Source organism: Thalassophryne amazonica, chromosome 13, assembly GCF_902500255.1.
Source record: "Thalassophryne amazonica chromosome 13, fThaAma1.1, whole genome shotgun sequence".
Lineage (NCBI taxonomy): Eukaryota > Metazoa > Chordata > Actinopteri > Batrachoidiformes > Batrachoididae > Thalassophryne > Thalassophryne amazonica.
Genome location: NC_047115.1, coordinates 67,686,372 through 67,708,083, shown reverse-complemented (window position 1 = coordinate 67,708,083; position 21,712 = coordinate 67,686,372). Strand labels below are relative to the sequence as shown.

The 21,712-nt window shown below is 41.4% G+C and overlaps 1 protein-coding gene across 1 annotated transcript in view; it reads right to left on the bottom strand.

The window, feature by feature from the left end:
- cdh1 (cadherin 1, type 1, E-cadherin (epithelial)) overlaps positions 1-21,712 on the bottom strand; it is a 63,647-nt gene that overhangs the window by 38,459 nt on the left and 3,476 nt on the right. Inside the window, exons 2-6 of the mRNA XM_034184637.1 lie at positions 18,276-18,390; positions 14,059-14,147; positions 10,330-10,629; positions 7,751-7,891; positions 764-919 (exon numbers count right to left, since the gene is read on the bottom strand). Of these exons, the coding sequence (XP_034040528.1) occupies positions 764-919; positions 7,751-7,891; positions 10,330-10,629; positions 14,059-14,147; positions 18,276-18,390 (801 nt within the window). The remainder of the gene's footprint in view (positions 1-763; positions 920-7,750; positions 7,892-10,329; positions 10,630-14,058; positions 14,148-18,275; positions 18,391-21,712) is intronic.

The window sequence follows — 21,712 nt, the reverse complement described above, 5'->3', positions numbered from 1 at the left end:
ACAGCCCTGCACATCCCACTTTAGTTATGCAGAAAAGTTAAATTAACAAGTCTGTATGTGGTTCACCAATTAAACTTAGCCCAGAATTGTAATAAAACTTGGGTTCAGATTAATACTGATTTAAATTTATTCATTGTCAAAATAATAATACGTTATAATTATTATTAATATAAGAAGTAGTAATGTCTTCAAAAGTGGACCATTAATCGAGGCATGTTGTGGAGGGCAGGTCCACCTACAAAACTGTCTGGATTCGCCCGTGGTTTACAGGCTTTGAGCAGGAACATCATGCCATCCTCAAAGATTTTAGGTGTACTGGGGGGGGGGGCTTAGCTTATTAACATGTCGTGAGTTTGCAGCTGTGTTTTTTACTTTAACCACAGAAAGAACATTCAGAGAAACTAAGAGCAGACTTTGGAAAAAAAAAAAAAAAGTTTAAAAATACATTTGTAAAAGTCTGCACTCTGCTCATGCGCTGTGAGCATCTACCCCCCACCCTCCCCCCCCAAACCAGAGTAGATAGGACAGAAGGGAACAGATACATATTGCTGTAAAGTTCCCTGTCAAACTGAGACTACAATCACTTTGTAATATTTTCACATTGAAAAATAAAACATTTTAAGCATTTTGGTATACATTTCTCCACAGTCATATTTAGACAAGTTGACTACTTGAAGCTGATGACTATCTATCCATCTATATCTCCACACACACACACACACACACACACACACACGTGTAGAACATCCATGATAATATTTACCAGGTACTTGTCCTGTTTCTCTCTGTCCAATTCTTGCAAAACATAGAACCAACCAGTTCTTTCTTCCATTCTGAAAACTTTGAGGGGTGGTTCATCAGCTCCTGGACCACTAATACTGTAAAGTATGATCTGTTCCTTATCACGGTCAGATCTAATCTGAAAAACAAAGTTAAACATATATCAGTGTAAACTTACAAAAGTCCTAAAATTTGCAACTACATATCAAAAGGGTCTCATCAAAATACTTTAAAGGTGCATGTATTTAAAAGTGGTAGGTCAGAAAACAGTGGAAATTATTTACAACTGGGACCATATCTATACATTTGCTTCTGTACACCACAATGAAGTTGAAATCAAACAGTGAGCACTTGTATAAAATACAATAAAAAACTAGGACTGCAAGCAGTCATATATGGGCCCTCGTTCCGTGCGACCGCCTACCCAGGCCAGTGGGTGCTCTTGTGACCACATGTGGGCATGTGCATACAAGGGCAACCACTCATCACACAGTTAAAATTTTAAACAAATCACACAATGCATCAAGGAGTTATGACATGTTGATGTTTCATCCACTAGGGGGCACTCAGTGTATAAACTGAGTGGCCAGGTGTGTTCAGGGGCCAACCATCATCATACATGTGAAGTTTCAAGTCAATCAGGCAAAGCATGAAGGAGTTATCATGACTTGATGTTTCATTGCGAAGGGTCAAAATGCCGGCGCCATAGCGGCCACACCCTTTGACAAAGAAAAGCTTTCGATAACTTTGAATTGTAAGAGGTAGTCATGCTTGATGTGTGTATCAATTTTCATGATATGACAAAATTAAAACCGTCAAAAGGAAGAACATAATTTCATGGTGAATGGGCAATATTCGGCACACCGCCACATGGAAGCCGTTACTCGTAACTTCACGGCGTTCATCGCCTACGTTCACCAACTTGTTCTGCATATTTTAGAAGAGCAGGGAAGTTAATGGGGTTAACTATGTGACATCAGTTTAAGTATAATATTCCATGGCGAAGGGTCAAAATGGCAGCGCCATAGCGGCCACACCATTTGACATAAAGAAAAGCTTTCATTAACTTTTGATCAGTATCATCTCTGGATGATCTGGAAGACATCTGAAGTGCATTGGACAAAATCCCTAGGAGGAGTTTGTTCAAATACCACATGTGGAAATCATGCCAAAATGACAAGAAAATTCAAAATGGCTGACTTCCTGTTTGGAGTAGACCCATGGTGCCATAGACTTTTTTGTACATCTATGCCAGTCACAGATGTGTACCAATTTTCATCTCCCTACTCCAAAAAAAAAAAAAAAACCCTATGGGGAGGGGGGGGGCTATTGAGGCATTTTGCCACGCCAATGGGTGACACCCCTATGAATTGTAAGAGGTTGTTGTGCTCGACCTGTGTATCAATTTTCATGATGATGTGACAAAATTAAAGCCGTCAAAAGGAAGCACGTAATTTCATGGCGAATGGGCAATATTCAGCACGCCGCCACACGGACGCCGTTACTCGTAACTTCACGGCGTTCATTGCCTACGTTCACCAACTTGTTCAGCATGTTTTAGAAGTGGAATGAAGTTGATTGGGTTAACTATGTGACATTAGGACCTCAAAGTAAAAACAGGACATTTCCCGCCGCCACCGGGGGGCGCTCTGGCGGAGGTGGGAACGTAATATATATAGACCTTCAGGGCGGAGCCCTCATCATGTCCAGCAAGTTTGAAGGATCTACGATTAAGTATGTGGGCAGGACAGCTGTTCGAAGTGAAACGGCGTGCTACAAAAAGCTCGCCAAAGTTTGACAACCCCTAGAAGCCACGCCTTTTGACTTAATTAGAATCTTTTGATAACCCTTGTGTCCTGATGATGTTGACCAAATTTGAAGATGATCGGATGAAATCCCTAGGACGAGTTTGTTCAAATGCAAGTAGTGGAAATGGCCAAAAATGGCAAAAATTAGCTCAAAATCGAAACTTAAAATCAAAATGGCCGACTTCCTGTCGATATTTCACCAGGACGGTAAGAGACTTTTTTGTGCGTCCTGGCATGGTAAATATGTGTACCGAATTTCGTGAGGCTATGACGAAAAAATCCCAATGCAGAGGGGTTTTTGAAAATTTCTAGGGGGCGCTATTTCGCGATTTGGCTGCGACCATGTGTGTGACCCCCAAAATATCGAATTTTGGATCCGGCCGGACGACTTTGGAAAGTTTGGTGAGTTTTGAGCATGGGAAGAGGCCGAAATTTCAATTTCAAGAGTGAGAATAATAATAATAATAATAACTAGGACTGCAAGCAGTCATATACGGGCCCACGTTCCGCGCGACCGCCTACCCAGGGCAGTGTGTTCCCTTGTGACCAGATGTGGGCATGTGTGTACAGGGGCAACCACTCATCCCACATTTCAAGCAAATCACACAATGCAGGAAGGAGTTATGACATGTTGATGGTTCATCCACTAGGGGGCGCTCAGTGTATAAACAGAAGGGCCAGGTGTGTTCAGGGGCCAACCATCATCATACATGTGAAGTTTCAAGTCAATCAGGCAAAGCATGAAGGAGTTATCATGACTTGATGTTCCATGGCGAAGGGTCAAAATGGCGGCGCCATAGCGGCCACACCCTTCGACAGAGAAAAGCTTTTGATAACTTTTGATCAGTATCATCTCTGGATGATCTGGAAGACATTTGAAGTGCATTGGACAAAATCCCTAGGAGGAGTTTGGTCAAATATAATATGTGGAAATGACCCCAAAATGACAAGAAAATTCAAAATGGCCGACTTCCTGTTTGGAGTAGACCCATGGTGCAATAGACTTTTTTGTACGTCTATGCCAGTCACACATGTGTACCAATTTTCATCTTCCTAATCCAAAAAAACCCCTAAGGGGAGGGTTTTTTGAAAGTTTCAAGGGGGCGCTATTGAGGCATTTTGACCCGCCAATGGGTGAGGCCCCTATGAATTGTAAGAGGTTGTCAAGCTTGACCTGTGTATCAATTTTCATGATGATGTGACAAAATTAAAGCCGTCAAAAGGAAGAACGTAATTTCATGGCGAATGGGCAATATTCGGCACGCCGCCACACGGACGCCGTTACTCGTAACTTCACGGCGTTCAACGCCTACGTTTACCAACTTGTTCATGTTTTAGAAGTGGAATGAAGTTGATTAGGTTAACTATGTGACATCAGGACCTCTTAAAGTAAAAAGAAGACATTTCCCGCCGCCACCGGGGGGCGCTATGGCGGAGGTGGGAATGTAATGTATGTAGACGTTCAGGGCAGAGCCCTCATCATGTCCAGCAAGTTTGAAGGTTCTACGATTAAGTATGTGGGCGGGACAGCCGTTCAAAGTGAAACGGCGTGCTCCGAAAAGCTCGCCAAAGTTTGACGACCCCTAGCAGCCACGCCGTTTGACTTAGAGTCTTTTGATAACTTTTGATCACCATTGTGTTGTGATGATTTTGACCAAATTTGAAGATGATGCGATGAAATCCCTAGGACGAGTTCGTTCAAATGTAAGTAGTGGAAATGGCAAAAATTTGCTCAAAATCGAAACTTAAAATCAAAATGGCCGACTTCCTGTCGATATTTCACCATGGGAGTAAGAGACTTTTTCGTGCGTCCTGGCATGGTAAATGTCTGTACCGAATTTCGTGAGGCTACGACGAAAAAAGCCCAACGCGGAGGAGTTTTTCAAAATTTCTAGGGGGCGCTATTTCGCGATTTTTCTGCGACCATGTGTGAGACCCCCAAAATATTGAATTTCGGATCCGGCCGGACGACTTTGGAAAGTTTGGTGAGTTTTTGAGCATGAGAAGAGGCCGAAATTTCGATTTGAAGAGTGAGAATAATAATAATAATAATAAACAGCGCAATTACAAAAGGGTCCTCATAGGACGTTGCCTACTCGGGCCCTAATAATAATAATAAACAGCGCAATTACAATAGGGTCCTCGTAGGACGTTGCCTACTCGGGCCCTAATAATAATAATAATAATAACTAGGACTGCAAGCAGTCATATACGGGCCCTCGTTCCGTGCGACCGCCTACCCAGGGTAGTGTGTTGTCTTGTGACCAGATGTGGGCATGTGCGTACAGGGGTAACCACTCATCCCACAGTTCAAATTTCAAGCAAATCACACAATGCATGAAGGAGTTATGACATGTTGATGGTTCATCGACTAGGGGGCGCTCAGTGTACAAACAGAGGGGCCAGGTGTGTTGAGGGGCCAACCGTCATCATACATGTAAAGTTTCAAGTCAATCAGGCAAAGCATGAAGGAGTTATCATGACTTGATGTTCCGTGGCGAAGGGTCAAAATGGCGGCACCACAGCGGCCACACCCTTCAACATACAGAAAAGCTTTCAATAACTTTTGGTCAGTATGATGTGTGGATGCTGTAAAAGTTTGAAGTGCATTGGACAAAATCCCTAGGAGGAGTTTGTTCAAAAACAACATATGGAAATCACCCCAAAATGACAAGAAAATTAAAAATGGCCGACTTCCTGCCTGGAGTAGACCCATGGTGCAAGAGACTTTTGTACGTCTATGCAAGTCACACGTGTACCAATTTTCATCTCCCTACTCCAAAAAAAACCCCTATGGGGAGGGTTTTTTGAAAGTTTCAAGGGGGCGCTATTGAGGCATTTTGCCCCGCCCATGGGCGAGGCCCCTATGAATTGTAAGAGGTTGACGTGCTTGACCTGTGTATCAATTTCCATGATGATCTGACAAAATTAAAGCCGTCAAAAGGAAGAACGTAATTTCATGGCGAAAGGGCAATATTCGGCACACCACCACACGGACGCCGTTACTCGTAACTTCACGGCGTTCATCATCAACTTTGGCGTGCTCCCAAAAGCTCGCCAAAGTTTGACGACCCCTAGCAGCCACACCTTTTGACTTATGTTGACCAAATTTGAAGACGATCGGATGAAATCCGTAGAACGAGTTCGTTCAAATGTAAATAGTGGAAATGGCCAAAAATGGCAAAGATTTGCTCAAAATCGAAACGGCCGACTTCCTGTCTATTTCACCATGACAGTAAGAGACTTTTTTGTGCATCCTGGCATGGTAAATGTGTACCGAATTTCGTGAGGCTACGATGAAAAAAGCCCAAAGCGGAGGGGTTTTTGAAAATTTGTAGGGGGCGCTATTTCGCGATTTTGCTGCAACCAAGTGTGACGCCCCCAAAATATCGAATTTCGGACCCGGCCGGATGACTTCGGAAAATTTGGTGAGTTTTTGAGCATGGGAACAGGCCAAAATTTTGATTTCAAGAGTAATAATAATAATAATAAACAGCGCAATTACAATAGGGTCTTCGTAGGACGTTGCCTACTCGGGCCCTAATAAATCTAGGGCAGAGTCTCCATCACGCCTTCTACCAAATTGTAGCTGAAGTTACATGTTCAAGGTCAGATTTCCACATACTACATTTGTGTTCTTGTGCATCTGTGATACATGTGTAGAACTGCTATACACCATTCAATGAAGGTTTCCTTTTCCACTCACTCTACAGCAGTATATTTCAGTTGCAGCAGGACATACTGCTGGTCAGCAAACGGGCAAACAGCCTAGTTTGAATGGATGGCCAATCAGATCATCAGCTGTGACATTGCCATGCCCCATCATGAATATTAATAGCACAGACCACATACCCATTGTAGATGACAGAAAACAAACAATAAAATAGCTTTGAGCACAACAATGCAGGCTCAAACACATTGCTTTTTTTTTTTTTTGACAGACCACCCTACATCAGTATTTGGACAGCTGTCACTGTCCAAATACTGACCTCATCTCTTAAAGTAACATATGTATTTTCCGCACCATAAGGCGCACCTAAAGGCCTTAAATTTTCACAAAAATCGGCCGTGCGCCCTATAATCTGGTGCGCCTTATGTGCGCACTGAATTCCAAAATCTGTAAAATGACCGACGTTGTCTTTGACCGTCGGAATATCGGATCATTTCCCGCTGACACAGGGACGTAATACGTCAAGTACGTACGCTGGCAGCGATAAAACAATCAGAGAAGAGTCCGTGGTACGTACACTTACCTCCGCCACTCCTCCGGTAGTTACCGTATACTACAGGTATCCTGCAAAACAACATTTGTTTGTCTAAGGACCCCCGAAAATGGCGCCAGCGAAGAGACATGCTTATGAGGCACAATTCAAACTGCAGGCTATCAGTTACGCGGTTGTTCATGGGAATAGAGCAGCTGTGAGAGGAAACAAGAAAATGAACTGAGCCAAGTTAAAAAGACCAAATGGAGTTTCCGCAGAAAAAAAGCAAGGTGGCCACAGCTAGAAGACCAACTCGAGTAATGGGTCACTGAACAAAGAAAAGCTGGGAGAAGCGTCTCTACAGTCACCATTTGGCTGAAGGCAAAAACGACAGCGATGATGAGAGGGAAGATGAGCGGGAACATGGCGTGTTTGATGGCGAAATTGCCCAGCTGTTCCAATTCAGACACAGAAGATGAGGACTTCGATGGATTTGTGACAGAACCATAATAAAAAAATAATGTGAGTACCATATTGTTGAATACGATAGCTCAAAGTTGTTAAAAAGTTCAAATAAACTCACCGTTTTGCTTCCGTGACCTTTTTTTTGTAGACTATATGTTTTAGCGTGCACCTTTTGTCAGGGTTAAGTACCCGCTAATTGAGGCTGCACCGTATAATCCGGTGCGCCTTATGGTGCAGAAAATACGGTAGTTGGAAGTTAAAGAAACATTTAAATGCTGCATTATCCCATAAGTATAACTGCACTGTCTCACTAATAAATGATAAACATTGAATTTTCTACATAAGTCACTCAAAATTAAAGCTCTACAGGTGCTTTGAATGTGACAAGACAGTGATTTGAATAAGCATTTAACTGCAGCTGAAACTGACTTCTCAGAGTACATCTATATCCAGAAACTTAAATTCATAGTCACAAGATGCTTTGGTTGCTCTTACTTGGACTACTTGTTTGGGGTAGGGTCCTTTGTCGTTCTCAGAAATACTTATAGGAGGAATAACCCAGTCCCTCTTAGACCTCTTCAGGCCTTTACTGGAAACGGGGAAGTGAAGCACAGGCAAGTGCATTTCATTTGTGTTCTGTGAAAAGATGCAAGTAAACAAGTTAATAACAGTTTAACCATATTAAATACACAAATTTGTAAAACATACACACATATACTCGTATAGATATACATACACACACACACACACACACATATACATATATATATACACACTCAACAAAAATATAAATGCAACACTTTTGGTTTTGCTCCCATTTTGTATGAGATGAACTCAAAGATCTAAAACTTTTTCCACATACACAATACCACCATTTCCCTCAAATATTGTTCACAAACCAGTCTAAATCTGTGATAGTGAGCACTTCTACTTTGCTGAGATAATCCATCCCACCTCACAGGTGTGCCATATCAAGATGCTGATTAGACACCATGATTAGTGCACAGGTGTGCCTTAGACTGCCCACAATAAAAGGCCACTCTGAAAGGTGCAGTTTTGTTTTATTGGGGGGGGGATACCAGTCAGTATCTGGTGTGACCACCATTTGCCTCATGCAGTGCAACACATCTCCTTCACATAGAGTTGATCAGGTTGTCAATTGTGGCCTGTGGAATGTTGGTCCACTCCTCTTCAATGGCTGTGCGAAGTTGCTGGATATTGGCAGGAACTGGTACACGCTGTCGTATACGCCGGTCCAGAGCATCCCAAACATGCTCAATGGGTGACATGTCCGGTGAGTATGCCGGCCATGCAAGAACTGGGACATTTTCAGCTTCCAAGAATTGTGTACAGATCCTTGCAACATGGGGCTGTGCATTATCCTGCTGCAACATGAGGTGATGTTCTTGGATGTATGGCACAACAATGGGCCTCAGGATCTCGTCACGGTATCTCTGTGCATTCAAAATGCCATCAATAAAATGCACCTGTGTTCTTCGTCCATAACAGACGCCTGCCCATACCATAACCCCACCGCCACCATGGGCCACTCGATCCACAAAACTGACATCAGAAAACCGCTCACCCACACGACGCCACACACGCTGTCTGCCATCTGCCCTGAACAGTGTGAACCGGGATTCATCTGTGAAGAGAACACCTCTTCAACATGCCAAACGCCAGCCAATGTGAGCATTTGCCCACTCAAGTCGGTTACGATGACGAACTGGAGTCAGGTTGAGACCCCGATGAGGATGACGAGCATGCAGATGAGCTTCCCTGAGACGGTTTCTGACAGTTTGTGCAGAAATTCTTTGGTTATGCAAACCGATTGTTTCAGCAGCTGTCCGAGTGGCTGGTCTCAGACGATCTTGGAGGTGAACATGCTGGATGTGGAGGTCCTGGGCTGGTGTGGTTACACGTGGTCTGCGGTTGTGAGGCTGGATGGATGTACTGCCAAATTCTCTGAAGCGCCTTTGGAGACGGCTTATGGTAGAGAAATGAACATTCAATACACGAGCAACAGCTCTGGTTGACATTCCTGCTGTCAGCATGCCAATTGCACACTCCCTCAAATCTTGCGACATCTGTGGCATTGTGCTGTGTGATAAAACTGCACCTTTCAGAGTGGCCTTTTATTGTGGGCAGTCTAAGGCACACCTGTGCACTAATCATGGTGTCTAATCAGCATCTTGATATGGCACACCTGTGAAGTGGGATGGATTATCTCAGCAAAGGAGAAGTGCTCACTATCACAGATTTAGACTGGTTTGTGAACAATATTTGAGGGAAATGGTGATATTGTGTATGTGGAAAACGTTTTAGATCTTTGAGTTCATCTCATACAAAATGGGAGCAAAACCAAAAGTGTTGCGTTTATATTTTTGTTGAGTGTATATGAAAAAAAAAAAACACAGGCATGTTTGGTAGATGGTGACATTGTCATAGAACCTGCAGTAAATTTCTTATAGAATGGTTATTACTTGCTTTTACAGCACAACAAATAATTTACACACTGGACACCATCAAACAAGTAAGAATAGCCTTTGTGGCCACCACGTGTTTGTGGGGTGCTGTCAGAAACAACAATGCTTGTTAAACACTCAGAACTAAATAATGTTCTATCTATAACATGAAGCAGAAACACATTGATCCTTGTCACAAAACTCCATTGGAAATAAGAAAAAAATAAATAAACTGCCAAAGCCACTGTTCATCATTCAGCTGACAAAATAAACTAAAAATCAAAGCTGTGAGGAGCATATCAGTTTTGGGGAAATCTAGACAAATACTGGAATATAAGTCACTGCATAGGAGCTACTATTCACTTGTTTTACCACATCTGAACTGCAGTGTGGAGGTCTGGAGCAACACAGATAGAAGCCATAACCATAAATAAATAAATAATGTGGGGTACAGAGAGCACAAAACTTGTTTTTGAGGTCACATGCATTGAAATTTGGAGATAGTTAAATTTGAAACAGCACAGGTTAGGTACAAAGCAAAAAATAATTTACTTCCAGGCAATATTCAAAAACATTTGATCCTTGTCACAAAACTGACTCCAGACTTACATTTGAATTATGAGCAGAGTGTTCCTCTGAAAGGTGATGCTGCTGGCTGTCATTTCTGTGGTGCCCGTGGCCGTGCAGATGGTTGCCGGTTCTATGGAACCCATGGGGATTGCTGCCAAGTTTGTGGTGACGGTGATGGTGTGAATCATACACATCCTGATGGCACCTTCCATGGCGGTGGTCAGAGTGATTTCCATGGTAAACTACCTGGACCGGTAATGTACTTTTGTGACCATGTAAATCTACCATATGGACGAAGAATTTCCTGTGGGCTTCGTGAAGACAAAGTTGTTTTTTCACCTGAGAAAGAAGAATCAGCATAAATTAAAGTTTGGAGTGTGTAGACAAAATTTAAATGTGCCCAAACTTGGCAAAGCAGTAAGCACCCAGGAGTCAATAGGATACGTTCATAGTGACAGTTTAAATGCTTTTTTGCAATATTTTCAGGGTTTCCAGCTCAATACAAAGTATTGAAAGAATAAACTTCACATGCAGGTAGAAAGTAATATATAAATTTTCCCCCACAGCCTTTGCCATGAAGGTCAAATTTGAGTTCAGGTACAACCTGTTTTCATTGATCATCCTTAAGATGTTTCTACAGCCTAATTGGAGTCTACCTGGGGGTAAATACAATTGATTGAACATGATTTAAGGCACACACACCTGTCTACATATAAGGTCCCACAGTTAGCAGCACATATTAGAGCACAAACAAAGCATGAAGTCAAAGGAACTGTCTGTAGACCTCCAAGGCAGGACTGTCTTGTGGCACAAATCTGAGGAAGGGTACGTGGCAATTTACTCAACTGAAAGAAGGTTTTAGCATTTTGTACCGCATTATATTAAAGCAAGAAGCCCTGGCTCTGTTTTACGAGGTTACAGGTGAATTCCTTTACGTAATGTCACAAATTACTCATGTTTAACTGTTTAAAACCAGGTGACTGGGCACTTAAGTAATCGATGATATCTCGAGTACCACCACATCCATCTCACTATGGAACTGCCTTGAGTACTGAATGGCAATCCCCCAATCTGTTACCCAGTCCATCACCCCCTCCCAATGTATGTAATGATGCCTGTGTTACATTATTGATTAAAATAGTTAATTCTATATGTCCACTTGATCTCATTTGTGTTTTTAGCTTTCTGTTGTAAACATATGCCTCTAATTTGTCATAAAGCACCTTGTACTTGGTTTTATTGAAAAATACTACATAAATTAAAAACTACATTCTTTTGGCTTCCATTACTTCTTTTCCCTCCCTTCTTTGGGTCAGCATATGCACAAGGAGAATTGGGTATGTGCGGCTTTAAACAGAGGATTTTTTTTTTTCCAGAGGCAAATGCATCAACTGCTTGCACCACCATGCTGCCACTAAAGCGCAACAGAAATTTAAAAAAAAAAAAAAAAAGATTATTATAAATATTGTTGTGCCATCTGCCTTTATGCCGCATCTGACTACAGAACACTATATTATTCGACTGGCTCAAAAGCTTGATGGCGATTAGAGCAGCTACAGGACTGTTTGAGCCAGTGCAACACAGTGACTAAGTACATCCCTTTGGCTGCTCCCAAGTTCAAGTTGTTTTATTGTCATTTCAACCATATACACAGTGAAACGAAACAACGTTCCTCCAGGACCAAAGGTGCTACAAAGAATATTATTATGGTTTATCACGATAAACAATAATAAATACAGGTAAGCAGTAAAGTGCGGTTGTGACCATTTTTTATAAAGTGAAAAGCATAGCAGCAGTTATTGACCATAAGCATTGCACTCTTAAAAGATGAGATAGTGTGTGTGTTCAGTCACTGAAATATGTGTGACTGTTCAGACCAGACTGATTGTTGAGGAGTCTGATTGTTTGGGGGAAGAAGCTGTTGCACAGTCTGGACGTGAGGGCCTGGATGCTTTGGTACCCTTTTCCAGACGGTAGGAGGGTGAAGAGAGAGTGTGAGGGGTGTGTGTGATCATCCACAATACTGGTTGCTTTGTGGATGCAGCATGTGGTGTAAATGTCTGATGGTGGGAAGAGAGACACCGATGATCTTCTCAGCCGTTCTCACTACTCTCTGCAGGGACTTGCGATCCGATACGGTGCAGTTCCCAAACCAGGCAGTGATACAGCTGCTCAGGATGCTTTCAATGGTTCCTCTGTAGAATGTGGTGAGGATGGGAGGTGGGAGATGTGCCTTCTTCAGCCTTCGCAGGAAGTAGAGACGCTGCTGGGCTTTCTTGGTTATGGTGCTGGTGTTGAGGGACCAGGGGAGATCCTCTGCCAGGTGAACTCCAAGAAACTTGGTGTTCCTGACGATCTCCACAGCAGAGCCGTCGATGTGCAGTGGAGAGTGATCATGCCTTGTCCTTCTGAAGTTAACAACCATCTCTTTGGTCTTGTCTACGTTCAGAGACAGGTTGTTGGTTCTGCACCAGTCCATTAACCGTAGCACTTCCTCTCTGTATGCTGACTCGTCATTCTTGCTGATGATGATTCTTGCTCCCTTCTTTTCACAAGTGGTTAGTGCAATTCGTTCCAAAACAGAAGACTAGATCATACTTCCTTGGAGTGTTTACACAACAGATTCACTCATTAGATCATACTTCCTTGAAACCTTTCATTTTGTGTGAAAATGACTTTATATACAGTCATCTCTATGAGAAACATGATCCACATATCGCATTTAATCCACTTGTCAAAAATAGGGTGACTAAAAAGCCAAACCATGTTTAGAGAGAAAAAAAAAACATTAATCATTATGCAAACATGTTTAAAGCCCAGTGTCCAGTGGAGGAGCAGGGGTAGTGTTGCCAACTTTGTCACAAATTCTAGTGACTTCCCAAACCTTCTTGATGACTTATTTTCTCAAAAGTGACTAGCGACAAATCTAGCTACATTTCCTGGTGTCATTGGAGACTTTTCTGGTGTTTGGTAACTCAAAAGTGAAAGCATGTATTGATGTACAGTCTCTTTTCCCACCATCCCAAAGCAGTCACAAGTGGTCAGTACAGTGTGCGCCGTGGCAGCTGCAAAGCACAGAGCAGACAAATCTACACTCCTTTCGCATTTAAAGTACACACACGCGTGATGCCGCTGTGGCTGATCCCGTCCTGTTTTACAGCAGGATCTAAAGCAAACAATAATTTCTCACCTAAATCACTGCTGCTGCAATGATCTGATCATTGAATCACAAACCTCACTCGGACTCAGTCAGCCTACTTACCTCATTTATTGCACAGTAATTGAGAAGTTATTTTATTTTGAGAAGTGATGGCCAATTTTAATGGCAAAATAAATTAAACCAAGAATCGAGTTTATTTGTAATTCTAAATATTAAGGTGTTTTTACTCACTTTTTTTCACCCACAACATTCTTTTTTCCTACAGCATCTTTTATGACATATTACGCAAATAATATGCAAACTGGATGATGATGTCATTTAAGGACTTTTAGGACAGCCAATAGCTACTTTTCTTACTGAGAAGTTGGCAACACTGAGCAGGGAGAGAGAAGAAACAAAGAAAAGCAACCCCTGCCCCCAAAAACAAACAAACAAAAAAACCCCAAGTCTGCATTTTAATGGTGCAGAAGCCCCAGACTTCAGTTGCACAGTGCAGTGTACACAAGTGATTTATTTAAAATCGCACCTTGTAATAATTACATTGTGAATGTGATGCAGCCCGAGAGAAGAATTTGGCAATCTTGCAATGAAATAGTTAATCTACTCACCTTCAACATGCCATCTGAATGTATGGAGAATTGTCTGTCACTCGTTCTGAATTTAAGTTTTATCCGTCCTGAGCAGTCATCAAAGCGCACTGCAATTTTAAAGAAAGTAAGCAAATAAAGATGCAATGCACACAAAAACAAGTGTAAACAAGAAGAACTCCAAGATCCCCTAAAAGGTAACCCTTCAGCTACAAAAATTCTGTAAGTCTGAACAGTAACATGATTTGCTTACAGGGTTTCTCAGCACAAACTATAAAAATGGAAGTAAACATTGTACTATTGTAGAGTTGAGCAAATAATACTGTCGCATGTGAAACGATAGAGAGCTGCAGCCTGCTAATTCTGCTATGAGGCAGGGGAACACAAATCTCACGATACCCTTATTAAACTAAAAGTCCCCCATTTCCATATAAAGGCAGTCAGTGACATAAGGGCTTTTACCCATACATTCTTATAAGTAATCATTTAAACAAATATAAAAAGTAAACCAGATAGTTTTATGTTATTCACTTATATAAATGGGAAAGGGAATAATGCAGATTTTTTCCACCCAGTGCTGAAGTAAGCATGTCTGAGCTACATCCAGTTTATGGGTTGTACAAAATTACACACAACAGTCTTTCACATCAGTATTTGAAATATAAGACCATAATAAAGGTTTTCCTTTTTCCAACATAAGTATTTCACACCCCTGTAACAGAAAAAGCAATAAAATGCATATTTTGCATACCAGGTCAAAACAAACATAAGTCTGCATGTAGACCGTTTGAAGTAAATTCCTCCCAAAGATAGATTTGTTTGAAATAATTTGGGAAGAAATATTCTCCATGAATTTGTTGTCAATTACCTTGTGTTGTCATTAATATTATAGAATAAGATGTCCAATTGTGAAAGACTTATTGGGGGGGGGGGGTTATATATATATATATATATATATATATATATATATATATATATATATACACATACACACACACACACTGCAGAACGTTTCCATCCATGATTTCCTTTGAAGTGCCAATGCAGCAACTTTCAGAAGGCCACAGATTTTGGTCAGATTTGTTGAGATATCTCTCACTGGCTTTGCGTGTGCCATCAGCGGCTCTCAATAAATGAGATTGCTCCTTACATTTATTTTTCAGTCTTGGGTGTTTGGGATGAAGATGTGAAAATGCCAGACTTCATATCCACTATGGTGTCTAATTGGAAACGTTTCCAATCAAATTTACAATCAATACATTTTTCTGGGAAATGTGTACCTGAAAATGGGAGGGAGTTGCCATAGACAGAAAACAAAACCAGACTTCTGGGAATTTATGGAATATTCACATCATTATACCTAACAAAAAATGACACATATACCTCAAATTTGATCATCAGGCCCTTATGACAAAGAAATGTAACTGAGGTTGTTTAGCAGTTTAAGCCTGGGCATTATTATAAATAACTATAAATGTAACAACCAATCACTGTACATTACACTTGCTTTCACTTGGATTGACAGTCGCTGTAGTTCCTTTCAAGAATCGTTAAGAAATTATTTGAGCCTGGAATGGTCTGGAGTTATGGGATAAAAACAGAAAAAAAAATGGTGACAAAGGTCAATTTCAGTTTGTACAGGGGTCAAAAGTTAAAGTTACTAAAATTCAGAAAAAAAAAATGCAAATTATTGTTTGGGTTAATAGGGTTCTAATAAGGAATAGTTTGCACCATCAGTCATGCCTAGTTATCCAGTTACAGGGCAATATATGTCACATGTCATAGAATCCAATAGATTTTAAACTTGTTTGACCTTTACCTTGGAGACCAAACATTCAACACAGTCAAAACTATTCCATTTATTAATCCTTTTATTTCAACCAATAATTTGCATCATTTTATACTGAAATTGGAGCAACTTTAACTTTTGACCCCTGTACAAACTGAAACTGACCTTTGTCACCATTGTTGCTGTTTTTACCCCATAACTCCAAAACATTCCATCACAGATCGTCCAAACTATACCTTTTGGAATCGTTATGACCAGACAAATAATGTGATATAGTTTTCAACATGATTGGAGCATTTTTAAAGTTTGACCTCTGTGTAATTCTTCACTGACCCCTACCTGGCTACAGCTACCACCATGGGATGGCTTTCATACATTTTTGTGTAGGCCATGATACACTAAGGCTGGATTCAAAGTGTTGTTTATTCCCTTTAAGTGGTACCGAAAACCTGCTTGGCTCATGGACTATCTGGAATGGCCATTGTTTTTGAGGGTGTTTATTGGGAAAATGATCATTTCTTTATGTTGATTGTAGACTGCTTGAAGCAACGAAGCAGCGCTGTGACCTGCTGCATTACTGGTTCTCTGCTTCACTGTTTTTCAGAAGCAGCAGGTCCACAATTTCTTCATTAACCCCCCCCAAACCCATTTAAAGATGTCAACTGTGAGTCACCTTTGTGCAGATTAAAGTCACTAAATGTACACTGACATGTGCACGACCGATTCATGCACTTGCACGTCCCGTGTCGTGCAGGAGAGTAAACTCGTCTTTAACGGGTGAAGACTGAACGTGAGAGGGGTGCCGGCGCATCCTTCACACAAATGTCATGCTACGTTGGTGCGATCTGCTCGCCAACACGACGTGCAGCTCATCAAGTGGAGTAAAGAAGAAGTGAACAGAGCGAGTGGTTGTGTCAGCGGATCGCATCACAGCGCAGCTCATCTGAAGGACTGTAACAAGATGTTAAATCTATCATAAACATACTTTAACAGCTGCACACAAGAACATGCAGCATTGGTCTGATTCCATACAAAGACAGTGACTCAATACACACATGGATCGATATGCTTTGGCTTTTATGTTCCTAGTTTGGAAGAAAACAAGTAAAGATTTTTTTTTTCCTCTCTCCAAACATTTTTGATGGAGCGATGCAGGCTGGCTCACCATTGTATGCCGTCCACTCCAAGTGCTAGCTACACATCTATGGTTATAGAGCACACTGGCTCCGCCTCCTGCCAACAGCAGGAAACAGGGACAGAAGCAACTCGCTGAATTGCAATAAGGACAAGCAAACAAAACAGAGACGTCATTTTAAAAATCGATTTTTAAATGTTTTGAATCGTGTTTCTGACAGATTTTTTTTTTCCCCCTACACCCCTAGTGTTGATCCAGAATGTCTGGTGGATTTGGCTGCTTCTTAAGACCATATAGACAAAAAAACAAAAACAAAACAAAACTACACTATACACTTTATGTTAATTTTTTTTATGTTGAACTGTTCTATGTGAGGTGCCTTGAGATGGCTTTTGTTGTGACTTGCCGCTTTATAAGCCCATTAAATTGAAATAAATATGAAATTTGTTACTGGATCCTTAAACTTTGTACATAATAAACTCTACATGGCGGATCCTTGATCTCTGGACATAAATAGAAATAAACAAAATCTGTAGTTTTTGTCAAAAGCATTTCCTTTCAGACATTTTGGCATTAATGTCTTTCCATATATCTGAGCTGAGCTCTTACAGCTGGCTGTGCTGTATGTCAGCATCAGTTTAATTCATAAAGAACACAGGATGTCTCATTTTGGGGAAAAAAAATAAAACGTTTTAGTCGATTGTAGTTTATTTTCTGTATTACAGCGTTTGGAAAGAGGTGTCATTTTATTTAAAGCGGCAATTTTGTGTTAACGGAACGGAGGACGATTCTTGTTTCTTGACTACAACATGACAAGAGTCCCAGTTAGTGACTTTAATCCACACAAAAGCGATTCACGATATTTTAATGGCTTTGAGAGGAGTTAAGAAGCGGATTTACTGCTTTTGAAGAGCAGCAAATCAAAGAACCACGAGCCAGTGGTTCAAAGCATTGCTTCAATGACTCACGCATCAAAGTGGAGTCACACTGCAGAAACGGTTGATTACAGAGCCGCTGCAGACCAAACCCTGAATATCCGTAAGACTTTATTCGTACGTCCGTATGACTCGGAAAAATCTGTATTATTTACGGACAATCTGTACAGGTTGACATGTATGGATTTGAGGAAATAAAAATATATGTTTTGCTAGTTCTTTTAAACGGCAAGATTTTGCAAAAAGACGGAGATCCGTCCAAAGACGGCGAATAAGCATCCATGCATTTATGTAAACTCATTAAACACAAAAGCACACATATTCATCCTGTCCTAATTTAGTCTCTGTGTGTTTATATAGTTTACTGCATTGTGCTTACCTCTGCCCAGCTTGTCACCATGATGCAGTTGTCTCCTGAACACTATGAACGTCTGATTATCAGATTTGAAATGAGGTATGCATGCTGGCTCCTTAGCGATCACTAAAGTCAAGGCCTAAAAGGAAGAGGACAAATCCAGTAACTCAGTCTGTATGAATTAATCATAAGTGACATTATGATGAAATTTCTGCATCAGACAAAAGCAGATGATGTGTGCCTGGCTGTCAAAATGGGATGAAAAAGCGGTTTACAGATTAAATTAAAATCATGTGGACAAACGCTCCGTGGGTAACGGGGAGGGAAATTAAATTTAGGTGTGGATCAAAAACTACAGTTGAAAACAAAGATGTGGTAAAGCAGTCAGACCTTTCAACAGAAGGCATCAGAATGCCAAATCTACTTGATAGATTTGGACACCTCAAAAAAAACTCAGACACTGCCTCCCACCTGAAATATATTCTGTGCTGTAGATATCTGAAACAGTCTGTCACAATTTACATGAACCATTGGTGCTATCTGATCTCTCCTCAATAATGCTTGTTTCACACCAGACCGTGACATTGCTGAAGGTAAAATGTCATAAAAAAAAAATTATTAAACTTTGCCACTGTAATCTACATGATAGTTTTATTGAAACTGATGGACAGCAGCTTGTTAAATATGCCACTGTGCAGCACCTGTACCAGGACTCCTAATTTATAGGTGTACGACTGCATCTGGAAAGTATTCACAGCCCTTCACTTTTTCCACATTTTGTTATGTAATACCCCATCACACATACGCGGATTGAGGCCGAATAGCGTCAGAATGACACATCCGGCCACAATCAGGAAGTACTGAGGTGCGGTCTGAAGACCAACGGATGGCACTCTGAGCAACTACATATTTGGTCCCATTCGCTTGGCTCTCCTGAGTGTGTTGCACATGTTCAAAACACTCTTGGCACCATCGAGATGGGACGCACATCTGACACGGGTCTATGTGCAGTTTTTGTGTCATCTCATCGCAGTCTAGATATTCTGACAGCATCAAAGCAGCATCTGAAACAATCTGATCACAGTTGATTGAGCTCTGAGATGGATCGGTCACAGCAAAGCCTGTCAGCTTGTCGTGCCAGGGATGTCCACCTCCACTAGACCCTGGCCAGGGAGAACAAAGGAAATGCTGATGTGTAATAACATGCATGTGGCACACATTCATCATGTACAGTCTGTGTGAATAGCGCACAATCAAACCAAAAGCACCACGTGCCGCTGTGCATCTCCATGGTCTCATGCGCAGTAATGCGTCATTGCACGCATCAGAGCTGAACTGCTCAGTAATATACATATTAATTGATCATCAAAACTCTGTAGGAGGTGTGACATGGAAGTGTATCGCCAGGCCTTGGCAATATTAAACATGAACATGGTGTATTTACCAGGGAAATACCCTAACAAATATTTAGGGAATAACACTGTTGTGTCTGATGATTTGCAGACGTTCATGCTGTTATATGGTCACAAGTAGAGCTTTATCGGTTATTTGTGACCATATAACAGCATGAACGGCCGCAAATCAGACAGAAGGAGGTTATTTCCATTCTAATTCAATTCCATCATTTGCATGGTTTATTTTTCTGTAGGTAATTCGGCTGCCGAGGCTTACCATTGAGCTGAGGCAGCATCGCACCAACAGTGGTCAGGGTGTGAAGTAATCCATCAAATGTGAAATGGTAATTCTGTATCAGAATCCACAATACTTTCGTATAGTAGCTTAAATTCACCCATTTCAGGGGCGGCAACGGTACGTGACTTTCTCTCACAATCAGCTAACAGCGCTAACAACTAGCAGTGCGCCCAGCCGGTGTTCTGTCGAATTGTGCGTCTCGTCACATAAATCAACAGTTCCGCATCCCGACTATATTGCGCATGCGCAGTTGCGGAGGACAGGAATCACATCTCATCAGAACACCGGTCAGGGCGTGGAGTAATACATCCAAATGTGAAACGGTTGAATATTTTGCCACAGCTACACTGATAGTCTGAAATCTCACACACTTAACCAATCAGATTCACGGAAAAAAAAATGTAATTGGATTACAATTTATTTTTAATGCTGTCTGTTGTGTTGTTTTGAAATGACCAGAAGTTGCCTTTGACCTTGTGTGGTGCATGTACACATTAACATCTGTAAGATGTCTTGTAAATCAAGGTGTTAACAAGATGTCGCCGAATAGAAGGCTGTTGTTGTTTACTTCCACCTTTTCTACGTATGCGCACACAGCCTGGTAGGCAGAAAACTCCAGAATCCAAGCAGATGCAGTGAGAGAATGCACAGGAAGATGACTTCAAACTACCCGTCAACTCTCTTCCCAAAGATCTGAAGCGATATTGTGATAAATTAAATCAACAACCACGTAGGATTTCAAGTTTTTGGGGGCGTACAATTATTTTATCAGTAGTCACGTGAGGGAATGCTGTTATCAGCCTGCTGCTGCAGATGCTGTCTGTCTGTCTGAGCTCTTTCTACTGTCTGGTCCCATCTTTGTGGCCTGAGCGCAGCAGCAGGACGTGTTTTGAAGTTGAGGAACTTTTTAAATGCGGTCCAATATAAAAAAAAAAAATAAAAAGAAAAAGAAAAGAATCGTGGACAGTCCGGCTGGCGTGTGCATCTGTGCATCAGGCGCAGTTCACCCAAATGCAGCAGTTCTGTGTGTGCGCCCCTGGTTGAAAAATTATAGACACCTGCACACTGATTACATACACCTGTGTGCATCATATCATAAACCGTGACTATCCAGGGTTGGGACCAGGAAGCAGAGTTGTAGTCTTACACACCTCTCTGCAGCTTCTCTCCCCCTGCCATCCCCTCATTACCCCATCCCCGTAGAGACGGTGCCTGCTCCCAGACTACCAATAACCAGCAAAAATCTATTTAAGCATAAAAATTCAAAAAGAAAAAATAATATAGCACCTTCAACTGCACCACAGACTAAAACAGTTAAATGTGGTCTATTAAACATTAGGTCTCTCTCTTCTAAGTCCCTGTTGGTAAATGATATAATAATTGATCAACATATTGATTTATTCTGCCTAACAGAAACCTGGTTACAGCAGGATGAATATGTTAGTTTAAATGAGTCAACACCCCCGAGTCACACTAACTGTCAGAATGCTCGTAGCACGGGCCGGGGTGGAGGATTAGCAGCAATCTTCCATTCCAGCTTATTAATTAATCCAAAACCCAGACAGAGCTTTAATTCATTTGAAAGCTTGTCTCTTAGTCTTGTCCATCCAAATTGGAAGTCCCAAAAACCAGTTTTATTTGTTATTATCTATCGTCCACCTGGTCGTTACTGTGAGTTTCTCTGTGAATTTTCAGACCTTTTGTCTGACTTAGTGCTTAGCTCAGATAAGATAATTATAGTGGGCGATTTTAACATCCACACAGATGCT